We start from the raw sequence: 13773 nt of genomic DNA, 5'->3' as shown, positions 1-13773 counted from the left end.
GACATCTCTTAAAGCAGTGCCATAGATCCATTTTATTTTTCCTCAAAAACGAAAGCGTGTTGTTCCACCATGGAACCCTAGCTCGTTTAGAAGAGGTGTTGGATTGAGGAATAGAAAAATGAGCAGCCGTGCGAATCGCTTTAGACATAATAGCAGCATCATGGTTGCAGTTTCCGTTAAATGGCTTTGAGTTCAAAAATGACTCCACCTGTTTGGAGTAATTGATCCAATCCGCTTTATCTAGGAGGAATTTGGCCTGTTTTGCTGGAGTAGCAGAGGACGTTGAAAGTTTAAGATCGATTATGATTGGAAAGTGATCACTATTATGTAGATCATCAGAAATAGACCAGGACACCAAAGGAAGAAGTGATGGAGAGCAACATGTTAAATCAATATGTGAAAAAGTATGAGTTGAGAAGTGCGTTGGTTTTCCATCATTTAAAACGCAAAGGTTGCTTTGAAAAAAGGCCTTTTCTAAAACAGTACCGCGAGTGTTCTTCACTGTTGAGCCCCAGATGGTATTCCAGCTGTTGAAATCGTCGCAAATAATTAATGTGGGGGAAAGTACGGAGAATAAACTGTAGAGTTCTTGCTGAGAAAACGATTGCGAAGGTGGAATATCGAGCGAAAGCACTGTAAATTTTATATTTAACATTATTTGTATCGCTACGGCTTGTATATTTGAGCTTAAATTTATGCGTTTGTGAGGTATACTTGATTTTATAAAAACACCTACTCTTTGTTTGGAATATGAATTTTGATCAGCATTCGTGAAGTATCCAGTATATGATTTGGGTGGAATAGGATTAAAAGAGCTTCTACAATGGGTTTCTTGAAGCGATAAAAAGGTTGGATTAAAATCACTTATGAGTGTACGGAGTTCATCAAAATTATTAATAAGTCCCTTAATGTTCCATTGTAGAATTTTAAAAACTTTATTTAATTGTAATGACATGTAAGCAGAGTGGAGTTGACATGGGAGGGTTAAGTTGACATGTCAGCGTCTCCGTCGAGAAGGTCGCTATAGGAATTTTTCGTGAATGACTTATTCTTACCAGCAGAATAATCTGTATTTAGGTGATTTGGTACATTTGAAGCGCAACGGGTTGGCGCACGTGAATAATTTGAAATTGAAGGTTGATTAATGGATGTAAGAATGGATTCATTAACACTTGTGATTTGTTGAGTAAAGTTGAGAGCTGGAGATTCTGGAGAATTTGGTATATTAGATTTTAGCAAATGTGTTGTTGTTTTAATATTTTCAATATTTGCAGTTGCTTTGGTTTTCGAAGGTTGATTAATGGATGAAAGAATGGATTCATTACCACTTGTGATATGTTGAGTAAAGTTGACAGCTGGAGATTCTGGAGAATTTGGTATATTAGATTTTAGCATATGTGTTGTTGTTTGGATTTTTTCAATATTTGCAGTTGCTTTGGTTTTTCCAATATTATCTTTGGCAAGTGATGTAACTGGTTTCGCAATATAATTTTTGGTTAATGGTGGAACAGGTTTTCCATTGGAAGCAGTTGCAGTTAAAGTCTTACTAGGCTCGATTTGCGAGGCAACAGCAGCATAGGTATTACTTTTGCCAATTCCATGGGCTACAGATGGATTTCTTTGCCGGTATGTGCGTCGCGCTTCGCCCATGCTACAGTAATTTTCTTTTTTGATTTTTAATATTTCACGCATCTGTACAAAACGTGGGCATTGTTTGTCTAACGCTGAGTGTTGATCATTGCAATTTATGCAGAAACTACGGGTATAGCTTTCAGTATGTGGAGGATGACCACAGTTAGCACAAGATGCAGCATTAGTGCATCTTTTTGCCGTATGACCCAGGCGTTGGCAATTTTTACACCTCATAGGATTTGGGATGTATAGTTCTACTTTACATTTATACCACGCCACATCAACTGTTCGCGGTAATCGATAGCGATCAAAAATTAAAATAATCCTTCCTGTAGGAGAGCGTGTTTTTCCATCATCATTCAGTTTGGTTAATTTATATGCTTCAGTCACTCCTTGAATGCACATTTCGCGAACAATTTCATCTTCCGGCTAATATAAAATACTCGGTAATGTCTACAAATTTTTTATTTATTTTTTATCCTTATATTTTTCCAAGTATTTTTTTTCTTTACTTGTTTTTTTTTTGGTTTTTTGTTATTTTTTATTTACTAAAAAAACTGTACAAAATAAGTACACCCAAGAATAAAAAAAAGAGAAAATCCTTATAAGTTTCTCCTTCACCAAGAAAAACTTTCTTAATTACCACAATTGATACAATAATTACCATAATCGCATCCAGGGAATTAAATACAAACCAATTTAGTTCGATTGCATACGAATGTAGAGTTTCAGAGGTGCTTTTATACTTCAATAAATGTTCCACCCACCAAACAGCAGTGTCTATAGGTTTATTTTCACGATGGCGAAACATCTCGGAGAACTCCTTGGCTCGGTGCTCGTATCTTGCCATAAAAAAAAGGAGAAATTGTACACAAACTATAATATTTTTTGAATTAATCTCCTATACCCTGATCTCGTCAAATTTTTGAAGGCCGCATATAAGCTATACTCACTGGAACGCATATCGAGATAGCCTAAGACATAGCCTATCCTACGATTTTTAACGGCATAAGAGTTAACGAATTGATCTCCATAAATGGGAGTTATAAGCATAGGTTTGCCACAATACAGAGCCTCGGTAATACCTAAAAGGCCACCATGGCCCCAAAAATACTTAACTTTGGGATGACCTGTATTTTTACGTTTGTTAGTAATATCTAACCACTAATTATTACTTAATCTGACAAACTTACATAGCAATTGTAATTGTGGAGCCCACTTTATAAATAAAAATTTCTCACTTTCCGTTGGTATTTTGTCACTCTCCCATTTCCATATTACTTTCACATCAAATCGGAGCAGCACAGCTACAATGCGTTTTATTAGATTATTAGGCATAGTAGAAAATTTGATCATTGATCCCCAACTAATGAAAAGTACGCCTTGATCGGCATTCTCTAAGAAAGTTTTAATGTTTTTCGGTAGTTCGCGGTCATTTATAGAACTTTCGTTGATGTGTATCCCTCCAACTTCAATAAATTGTTGATTACTTGGTCGAATACCCATAAGTGAGTAATGCTGATTGCCAAACACGATACGTGTTTGCCGTTTCGCTATACTATTCACATCAGGAAATAACCATTTAAAATAAGAGTTGATAAGCATATTATCACAATGATTGGTATAAAAGCTGCAACAATTATGAAATGAAAACAATATGCTTAACTTACGATGTTTAAGAAATTCTTTACCGATAAAGCAGAGCTAATAACTTGGCTTGCAAAAAATTTTCTATTCTTTGATACCATTCTAAAGGCTCTGGATATCCAATGAACTCTGATTGTATGTACGAAGGTGTGTCGGGCATTAAAAGACGTTCATAGTACCAAGGCATTAGCAGGCAAGAACTAAAGCCTACTATCGGCAAATTCATAAGATGTGGTAATACTAATTGGCAATCACTGTTAAAGTATTCGGTTATCACCAAATCATATGGTTGAATTAAATGTTGATCTAGTGCTCTTTGAACAAAACCACTCTCGTACAGCTTTTTGCAGCTACTTTGACCTTCTCTATGTAATAAGAGGTATTCTTTAAGTAAATTACCCCAGGATCGTGAAGGCCACGTGCCACTCAAAGAGACGATTTCTTTTACTTGTTCATTTTTTAATAGCCATTCTTCGTAAAACTCCGGTGAATTAGGACTGTGAATATAGGTGATTACCGTAACGTTATGGCCTCTTTCCGCCAAAGCGTGTAAAAGCGGATAATAAACTTTGAAATGACTATAACCGAAATGTGGAAAAACACCTAATATCCTCTTGGCTACACATAAGGTTGTAATTTGTTGTATTACAAGCCAAACTCTGAGGTTTATTTCCATTGCTTTCTTACTAACGCACTATTAGATGCAAACTGTTTTACTTTTAACTTATCTAAACTTCGGTCATTGCAAAGGATAAAGTATGCTAGATTTGTCTTTCCATTTGTAGCACTCAGATATAATTACATGATTACATATCCTATAAAATACTTCAGCCTTGAGAAGTGTATATTAAAATATACTTAGTAATAATAATAAATTAAGTCGGCTTTTAAACTCTCATGCTTCCAAGATATGCGAAAGAAATCTGAAACATTCAATTGCAGTCCCTATAGTCAAAAATAATTATTTTAAAATGCCGGATACGTTACCTGAAAGTTTTCATAGGTGATGACGTCTTGACTTAGGTTTACTAACTTGGCCTGTAAAGCATTCCTACTAATTTTAATTAATTGCAATAAAGCGTTGCTTCTTGTCCAAGTTGAGAAAATCCATCCGTTAGGAGCGTAAATTAGTACTAATATTTATTGTTATTTATTACCGATGCGCCTGAGTGGCCGAAGGCGACGAACCTAGACTAACAACTCAATGGTCTTGGGTTCGAATCTCAAGTACGGTAGAGTTTTTAATAGAAGCCGATAGCCTTTAGATGCTAGTGCTTTAAGAGTTTAGTCTCAGAATTTATTTCTCTGGCGAAATTAATAATAATAATAATATTTATTATTAGTTACATATTATTGCACGTCACTGTATTAAGTAGTTGACACAATGGGGCCGCGCTTATAATCCCAGTCATGTGGGAGAAGTTAATTTATTACTTTTATAAATTTTATTACTTTGTAATTTATAAATTATATTATACATTTATGTATATAAATATAAATTAACTGTTGTAAATCTGTAAGTTAATTACTCCCCAGGTAAGCGCGGCATCTTTTCGTTCACCAACTTAGGTCAAATTTTGGAATTGCTATTTTTCTTAGGTTTGCGTTGTATTCACCCATAATATAATAACCAACCGCGTTTGGCAACACTGAAAAGGCGCCAAAAACAGCGTATGGGTTCTCATTTGTGTGCGAGATATTTCTCAAAGGCATAAAAATTTACATTCAACATACAACAACTTATTCTAAGAAACAAAAGTAGATTGTGTATAAATAAAAGATTTACAAAATGTTTGAGGCACGTTTAATGAACGCTACTATCCTAAAAAAAATCTTAGATGCCGTCAAAGATCTGTTGAACGAAGGAACGTTTGATTGCAGCGACTCGGGAATTCAAGTAAGTGTTGTAAGACGAATTCTGGGAACATGATTTCACATTTGCACGTTTGGTTATGTATCCGCAGTTGCAAGCTATGGATAATTCTCACGTTTCTTTGGTTTCATTGACACTGCGCTCAGATAGCTTTGACAAATTCCGTTGCGATCGTAATCTTTCAATGGGCATGAATTTGGGTACTATGGCGAAAATATTAAAATGTGCCAATAATGATGATACTGTTACTATTAAAGCCCAGGATAACGCTGACACTGTAACCTTTATGTTTGAATCGCAGAATCACGAAAAAGTATCAGATTATGAGATGAAATTAATGAATTTAGATCAAGAGCATTTGGGAATACCGGATACAGATTACTCATGCGTTGTACGAATGCCTTCTATGGAGTTTGCGCGAATATGTCGCGATTTGGCACAATTCAGCGAAAGTATGGTTATTTGTTGCACAAAGGAAGGCGTTAAATTCTCTGCTTCTGGGGATTTGGGATCGGCAAACGTTAAATTGGCTCAAACTTCAAATGTTGATAAGGAAGAAGAAGCGGTAATAATTGAAATGCAAGAGCCGGTTACGTTAACCTTCGCATGCCGCTATCTAAATGCTTTCACTAAGGCAACACCACTCTGTAATCAAGTCCAATTATCTATGTCCGCCGATGTACCGCTGGTAGTGGAATATCGCATATCCGATTTGGGACATATACGTTATTATTTGGCTCCGAAAATTGAAGAAGATGAAAGTTAAAACGTGCTTAGAATGCGTTTTTTCTACTATTTCAATACTTCTATAGGTTTTTTTTAGAAGACTCTTTGCTCTTGATGTAATGTAAGCGTAATTTCTTGTATTCTTTTTTCTACGGGAATATATTTTTAAAAGAAATGTTCTTAATTTAAATAAAGAAAAATCAAATTTAAAAGTGATATTTGGCTAATCTAAGTCTTTCGAATTACATTTGCTTAACTCTTGCATAAATTCTGAATAAACTTGACTAAAATCCTTCCTCTACCGCTTAAGATTCTCCTTTTTTCTATTCTTCTTTTCTTTTTTTATCTATTTCCAAAAACGACCTTACGGGAATTAACTGAAAGCACATAAGCGAAATTTAAACTTCATTCAATTACCGTTCTTACCCCAACTTTGGTACAATATGAGAAAATGCAAAAATGTTGACAGAAGCTGGCATCCAATTAACATCGACTACTATTTATTAGATCATTAGTTGCGTAAATCTACGATTATACTTGGAAAAAACTCATCAAATATATAAGCCCTAGAGAACGAACTTTTTATCTAGTTCGATGGTTCAATAATTTATAAGTGTCATTGCTTAGAGGTCGTTGATATTGCAAACAAATGCTTTGGAGGTTTTACAAAATGTTAACAAGCATATTTATTTTTTTATAGTATTTGCGATTATTCAATTATGTAGTTAGGATGAACCACCAACAAAGGATCATCTTCTTCTTCCTCTTCAGTAGATCTAGGACTTCTTCCCGGTTGTCTTAGTTCAGTGGTCTTCAAAGGTATTATTAACTGGTCATGATAGATTAATCGATCCAATACTTTTTCAATAAGCGTTTTACGCGATATTAATTCATCTTCCGATTCAATTTGATCAGCTACTTGTTCCAAATACCATGTGATAACATCACTGCGTTTCATGCCAGTATCACTGCCCTCGGTTTCACACCGGGCTTCTTCATTACGCATTTGTAGTACTAACATTGTCGAAAGGTTTTTGTAATCTTCGAAAGACAAAGTCAACTTTTTTTTTAGTCCGCTTTGCTCTTGATGATTAAAATCGAAATTTTCTTGATTATTCTCTCCATTAATTTCTCTCATTTCTATATCGCCCGCAAATGTTTCTTCTTCCTCCTCCTCCAAATGAATATCCGGTTGTTCGATTCGTATTATAGATTTGTTTAGTAAACGAAAAGCTTCTCTAACATGACGTTCCTGCACCTCGTTCATGCATTCTAATTTGGCCATAGCTTCACTTAAACGTATCATGGATTCTAACTGGCGCACGGTAATGCGCCAAGTGCTGCGACCGGCAGTTCCAGTGTCACGCTGTCTTAAATGCCCATAATTTTCCACCAAGAGCTTCGATGCTTCTGGACTTATAAAAGGTTTGAACTGACGAGCGAATGTTACATAGCGTAAAACTTCTTCTCGCGAATAAATTCTTTCCATAGCGTCTTCTATGTTAGAATGTAGGTCAACTATTTTACGAGCTATAGCATAATCCACCACTTCGTTACACTCATCTACAAGTACGAAAAACAAGTCGAAACGCGACATAATGGGAGCTGAAAGTTGTATGTTTTGTTGTAAGCTTTTGGAGCGATCGTAACGTCCATTAATTGGATTAGCGGCTGCCAATATTGAAGTACGCGCGTTTAGTGTTGCTCTGACCCCTGCTTTAGCTAAAGAGATAGTCTGCTGTTCCATAGCTTCATGAATAGCTACCTGGTCACGAGGGTCCATTTTATCGAATTCATCAATACAACATATGCCGTTGTCCGCTAACATCAGAGCACCTGCTTCAATAACAAAATCAAAACTTTCTTCATCTCGTACTACCGCCGCCGTTAACTGAAAGCACATGAGCGATATATTAACTTCCTTTGATTTAAAATTTGCTGCACTGCAAACTTACCCCAGCAGCAGAAGAAGCTTTACCTGACGTGTAGACAGCTCGAGGTGAAAAGTCTGCCACTTGTTTAAGAAATTGAGACTTAGCAGTGCTAGGATCGCCAACTATGCAAACGTTTATATCACCGCGAAGGGAAGTTCCTAGGAAAAGAGGACAATCGAAATCAGGAAAAGGAAATTAAATGTTTTACTTACTTTCGTGGGTAGTTTTAGCAACGCCACCAAAAAGTTGCAATAATATGCCTCTTTTCACTTCATCATTTCCATAAATTGAAGGAAACAAACAATTAATAAGATTGTAGTAAAGGTTGCGATCTTTGGACATTTCATAAACTTTATTCCACTCAGCGTCTGTCATTTGTTTCTTCATATCTTCAGCTGTTACTTCTGACATAGGCAGAGTCATGCCCCCGAAACGGGCTGTGGTGGCTTGAACGCTACAAGCGAGAAAAGCCATACGGTAGTTAAGCTCACGCATACCTAAAGCCTTAAGCCCAGTTAAACCTTCTGGTGCTTCCCCAGGCTTATGACGGGACCCGTAATCTGCCTTTGCTCCTGGCATATTGAGAACACCAACATCAGGCACTACAATTAAAGTACCCGTGAAATCATAACGGTCACCTGCCTGAACAGTCTCCACAATCTCAGAACGTAAGATTATCTCCACAGAACGCGGAATACAACCGCGTGGTAATTCAGATTGCGTCTCTTGAATACGCACTTTTTGAAAATCAACGAAGAGACTTTTTTCAACATCTAACATGAAACGTCGGCGATTAGAACACACCGGATTACGGCAAATAGAGGGATTTGTAAATTTGAATTGTTGTTCTACATTGCGTATTTCCGTTTGACAATCCAAACACATAAAAGTACCCAAAACTAATTCCGGATGTACCGGATGTGTACGTACAACTTGCCCAGAAATGCGAATTAGGGTACCTATCTTGGAAGTGATTAAATCGCGCACTTTATGGCGTGTAGGCACTTCCGTAAAGGACACGTAGCACTCTTTGTCTGCTTTCAAACCAATACGATCTTTGATAAAATTTAAAACTGACTGACAAAGATAGGGGTAAATCCTGTAGAAAGATATTAGGCTCACAAGTTAAAAGCTACTTGTAACATATGTATATCATATACCGATAATATTCCTCTATTATAGTTGTAGCTAAGTTTTGATTATATTTTTCTACATCATCAAAGCTGACTTCTAAAGTGCAACGATCGGGCAGCTCCAAATCTGCAGCGGGTTTTATATATTTTATTTCTCCTTCTTCTTTGAATCTGTAAAAAATATTTTTAATAACAAATCATAAGCTTGTATGCGGTGATCTACTCTTCCAAAAAGTCTTGAAATAATTTTTGACAACGTATTCCCACTTCATCTTTAGCACGCAATTGACCAATTTGCGCATCAGCCACATCCATATTTAAAAAATTATTTTTACTAACTTTTTATAAAATGTATATTTCTCGATGTAGTCAATCCAAGCTACTCTAAGTAGCTATAACAGAAATGCGCGCCAAATTTGACAGAGTTGCAATTCATATTGCATGAAATGGAACGAAATTTGAAGATATATGCACATTTGCAGACTTTTTTAAAAGTCAATGGAGAAAATTATACAGAAATCCGTAGTGGTTTTGTTTAAAATTGTTTTTAGCTGTAAAGTTACTTGTAAACAGCGAAACTTATATTCAGAGAAGCGTAATTCATTTTCGTTGTGTCATAATGAAGTCTCGCTTATATTCCCACTTCAGGGAAACAATCCAAGGCCGCAAGTAGGTACAAAATAATGAGGCGTTTTTTCGTTTGTCGGGTTAAAAAATCCCAAGTGGAATTATATTTAATCATCAATTAATTATTAATTATATATTTGTCATTTTATTTACTTTGTAGTGTTATATTTCTTTAGGTACTTTCTGCTTTCACGTTATAAAAAAGTGGAGATCATGTGTAGCTTTTAACATAGCTATGGGCACATTTTTATTGGACTCCATTGCATAACCCAATTTCTCTGTTTTTATTGTAAACAATGTAAGTCACCTTACCATATTACTTTGCAAGAAAAAGTACGGAAATTGATATAAATGCAAATAGACCCATATGGCTTGAATAGTAAAAATGAAGACATTAACATAAGCAACAAATACATCAAAAGCACCGGTAAATGAATTAACACAAAAGCAAAGTAAACGAAAGAGAACTGAGAGTAATTGGAAATAAATCGAGTTTATTGCTTGTTTTTCACTCATTATAAAATAATATAAAATACAGTAAAATTTCAAACCATTTAAACTAGAATACAATAAACCTAAATCAGCTTTTTCTTTTTGGGTGTTGAGTTAAGATGGACCAAGATAAGTAAATATAAACTAGTTAATATCTAACTTTAGAATAAATTATGTTAGATTGAAATATTATATTTAATATCAAAGTTAAAATAAGTAGTTTATACAAAGATAGTAGAGATAACATTACTACGGATTGAAAGGAGAAGTAAACAATCTATCTTCGAATTCTGGCAAATTAAAGGAGAAGTAACCAATCTATCTTCTTCATCTATCTTTAAACAATTCTAGTTATTAATCTCTAATAGTTGCGCCTACCTCCAAAGTGATATAAGCCAAAAATAAAAATGTACTTTAGTGTATGAGATATTATTCGCATGCCTAAAAAAAAGCGCGGCTTGATTGAGTTTATTGTGTGCTAACCTAATAATTCATTGGGAACATTTGCATATTTTTATTATAAAACCAGCTGATCATTCCTCAAGTCAGCTGCGATTATTAAATAGGGAGTCTTACGTATGGGCAAATTTTGGAAAAATATTGTTTTAATTAGATTAAAACGGAAATAAGTAACAAAAAATCAATGATTATGTAAAGCGTCTTAAAAGTAAGCATGTCTAATGATCATTATGGATGTTTAAATGATTCAACAATGGCAGCCATAAATAGCGCATCGTCCTCGAATCCTTGCATTTCTACACGCTGGTTGACAGAAGAGGTATTTGCTTTAATAGACTTAGTACAACGCAATGAAGCGATTTACAATCCTAGACATAAATATTACTTTTGTCGGCCGTATGTAGAAAATTTTTGGCGTGAAGTCGATTTGAAATTGGAAAAAAATCGTAAGTTATAAATAAAAATTATTAACAATCAAATATTTTGGTTAAAGTGCTTGAACACAACTTAAGTCGGCGCTAGTTTGGCCAAGTGGACCAACTTACGTATTTCTTTCCGACGTGAGTATACTAATTATTTAGAGGAGAAGGTGCCACCTTGCTGGACTTATTTCGACCGCATGTTTTTTTTGCATCCGTATTTAAGGAAGTAAGTACAATTTTCAATTGCGCACAACAAGAAAAATATTTTTGCTTTCCTCCTAAAGAAAGCATCAACAATCAAAGTCGCTCGATTCTCAAGATACTTTGGTTCAGATCAATACTTTGTCAGATCGATTACAACGTGAAAGAGCTGCTGCAGCTGCTTCTTTGTCTAATGGTAGTGCTTCGGGAGATCAAAATGTTAATTCTCCTCGTTCTAATGTACCATCCAATCAAGTGGATAGTTATTTAGAATATTTAGATGAAGCCGAACCGAACGCTTCAGAATTGGATGATATGACAGATGATGAACCAATTAATGTGAGATCGTACGCTCACGATATCAAATCGGAGTGCGAAGATAACGTTGATGATTTTGATCCCGATAGTCGACAGCACATCGATGACGAACAGGAAGTAGAAAACGATGATCACGATATGCGAAACTTACTTATGTTACACACCGTGGGAAAACAGTACCAACAGCAACAGCGATTACAGCATTTGCAACGTCTGCAAAGTAGGACTTTTTATGAGGATTTTCGTAACAAACGAGCTAAATCACATGATAATGTAACAAACCCTCCGCTAACTACGACCCACAGCTCAGCTTCTACATCTTTGTCTTCAAATGCCGCTTCAAGCCACACCACAAACGTATCAAACGTATCTTTTGTTAGACCTACATTTAGCAAAGCTTCGGAAAACGTGAATGCAAGTGCACACAATACTTCAAATCTCAATAACAATGCGAATTCTAACGCATCTAATGAGCCAGAATCAATACCAAGTTCCACAACGGCACGTCCTAATTCCCTACACTACCACAGTTACGGTCCACACAATCAATATCAACACCATCATCATACTCGTTTCGAGATGGCCGGTATAAGCAATACTTCTAATGGTACAGGAAACACTACAGCGTCTAACGCGAATTTGTCAGTGACACCAGAATTATGCGACTGCAAAACTGATCCCGATGCTATGTTTTTGATGAGTCTGCTACCAGATATTCAGAAGTTAAATGGACGTGATCGTGGAAAAATCAAAATTGCTTTCCAAAATATCTTGCAAGATTATTTATATCCAGACTAATAATAGCCTGTAGTAGACCTAAGTGATTGCAATGTATACAATAATATTAGGATACCGGAAAGTAGAACAAGAAAGTAATGTTTTCTTTAATTCGTTACGGAGCATTTTTTACATTAAGAGTTTTGTGTAAATCTTTGAAAGACATTTCAGAATATAGTGCGAAAATATGCAATGCGGTTGTACTATGTTTTGATGCGTGTGTGGAAGGAGAAATTCCGCTAGAGACCCATTTTTATGAAGACCATAAAAATGAATTGCCTCGATTTAGAAACTGAGGAGAATGTTTTGTCTTTTACAATAATTTAAATAAGGTTCGGACGGCGAAAATTTTTAAAGAATCTGATATATATAAATATCTTGCAAGGAATAGCTGGATGGTCGGCTTGCTACACCCTTTGCACCTTATAATGTGGAAAATTATCAACAAAAATTTGCTAATTTTATAGAATGTGTAGCAAAATGATTCATAAATTGCCTCTTTACTATTGAAGTGTAAGAGAGGCCGCCTGTCAATAGAACAGGTAGCATTTATAAATAGAATAATCTCGTTAGTAGGAATTTGTTCAGGAATTATTCACTCTATAAATAAATTATAACAATGAATAAAAGGTTTATTAAGCGAAAATAATTGAATTTTATATAAAAATATTATAATAGCTCTTCTTGCTCTGGTTTAGAAGAAAAAAAAAGACAAAAGTTTTACCAATAATTACAATGAATGCACTTTTCAATAAATTTGCCGGTTTGAAGTAGGAAAAATATTTCATATTAACGAAAAATGGAAATTGAATAATTCAAGAATTCTTTGTCTTCAGTTTCAAAACTTTCTAATTCGTTTTCTTATAATCTTTCTACTTATTTTTTTAACTGTTTTGTCGAGAAAATCCGTTTCAGAATGTTACATTTCAAAAAACCTCAGCTAGACAAGCCGACGACTTTCAATTTATGCACGGAGAATTGAAATATTACTTACTTTATTATATCTTCAAAAGTCATACCCAACTTGACATCATCTAAAGCTCCATTAAGTCTTTTTTCCAATTCTTCACGATCGTAAGTATAATGTACGAATTTTTAGCTCAGATTCTTTTGAGTATTTCTTAAGCTTCCAAATGTACTAGACCGCAATTATTTTCGAACAAAGCTTTAAATGTTACATAATCTTGTTTATTTTTCAAATTTAATTTAAGGTCTGTTCGATTTTCTTGTTTTCGTCTTTAGCTTGTTTGAGAACCTAAATAATATTTTCAATATTTCTTTTAATTTCCCATTTATACATTGTTTTTTACAACTTACTCGAAATCATAAACTTGAAAAACGATCCTATGTGATTTTCAGTTAAGTCTACTTGGGTAGGCATTTTTTGTAAATTCTAAGCCATTTTTAGGAAGTTGTATTTTATGTATTTATGAGCAGCAAGAAAAAGACCTGTACAATATATTTATGATCAGCAAGAAGAAGACATGTACAATACATTTATAAGTATCAAGAAATGTAGCAATAACAATACA

The 13773-nt window shown here is 34.9% G+C and overlaps 5 protein-coding genes across 7 annotated transcripts in view; 2 read left to right on the top strand and 3 right to left on the bottom strand.

Moving 5' to 3' along the window:
* LOC119633062 (short neuropeptide F) overlaps positions 1-4285 on the bottom strand; it is a 66186-nt gene extending 61901 nt beyond the window's left edge. Inside the window, exon 1 of the mRNA XM_038026270.1 lies at positions 4267-4285. The gene's annotated coding sequence lies outside the window, so the exon portion shown is untranslated. The remainder of the gene's footprint in view (positions 1-4266) is intronic.
* Positions 2174-3955, bottom strand: LOC119633615 (UDP-glycosyltransferase UGT5). Its single transcript, XM_038027235.1, has 4 exons — positions 3324-3955; positions 2826-3262; positions 2540-2762; positions 2174-2474 (listed from the first exon to the last, which is right to left on the bottom strand). Exons 1-4 carry the CDS (start codon positions 3953-3955, stop codon positions 2174-2176), a joined length of 1593 nt encoding a protein of 530 aa, XP_037883163.1.
* Positions 4286-4933: 648 nt separating the features above from the next.
* Positions 4934-6125, top strand: LOC119633063 (proliferating cell nuclear antigen). 2 transcript variants are annotated; one of them, XM_038026274.1, is made up of 3 exons: positions 4934-5176; positions 5244-5352; positions 5410-6125. In XM_038026274.1, the coding sequence occupies exons 1-3, from the start codon at positions 5069-5071 to the stop codon at positions 5916-5918; spliced, it is 726 nt and encodes a 241-aa protein (XP_037882202.1). In that variant the 5' UTR covers positions 4934-5068; the 3' UTR covers positions 5919-6125. The 2 variants fall into 2 exon arrangements, with proteins under 2 accessions (XP_037882202.1, XP_037882201.1); XM_038026273.1 differs by having other exon boundaries at positions 4941-5176; positions 5244-6121.
* Positions 6126-6498: 373 nt separating this feature from the next.
* On the bottom strand, positions 6499-9316 carry LOC119633060 (DNA replication licensing factor Mcm6). Of its 2 annotated transcripts, none has more exons than XM_038026266.1 (5): positions 9285-9316; positions 8973-9116; positions 8025-8911; positions 7834-7970; positions 6499-7769 (listed from the first exon to the last, which is right to left on the bottom strand). In XM_038026266.1, exons 3-5 carry the CDS (start codon positions 8695-8697, stop codon positions 6588-6590), a joined length of 1992 nt encoding a protein of 663 aa, XP_037882194.1. In that variant the 5' UTR covers positions 8698-8911; positions 8973-9116; positions 9285-9316; the 3' UTR covers positions 6499-6587. The 2 variants fall into 2 exon arrangements, with proteins under 2 accessions (XP_037882194.1, XP_037882193.1); XM_038026265.1 differs by lacking the exon at positions 9285-9316 and adding an exon at positions 9169-9281.
* An 847-nt stretch (positions 9317-10163) lies between these two features.
* On the top strand, positions 10164-12434 carry LOC119633061 (putative uncharacterized protein DDB_G0291812). Its single transcript, XM_038026267.1, has 3 exons — positions 10164-10969; positions 11036-11171; positions 11230-12434. The coding sequence occupies exons 1-3, from the start codon at positions 10738-10740 to the stop codon at positions 12260-12262; spliced, it is 1401 nt and encodes a 466-aa protein (XP_037882195.1). The 5' UTR covers positions 10164-10737; the 3' UTR covers positions 12263-12434.
* Positions 12435-13773: the final 1339 nt, after the last annotated feature.

The sequence above is a fragment of the Glossina fuscipes genome, unplaced genomic scaffold (genome assembly GCF_014805625.2).
Source record: "Glossina fuscipes isolate IAEA_lab_2018 unplaced genomic scaffold, Yale_Gfus_2 2, whole genome shotgun sequence".
In the NCBI taxonomy this organism is placed as follows: domain Eukaryota; kingdom Metazoa; phylum Arthropoda; class Insecta; order Diptera; family Glossinidae; genus Glossina; species Glossina fuscipes.
This window is presented reverse-complemented; position numbering and strand designations above follow the sequence as displayed.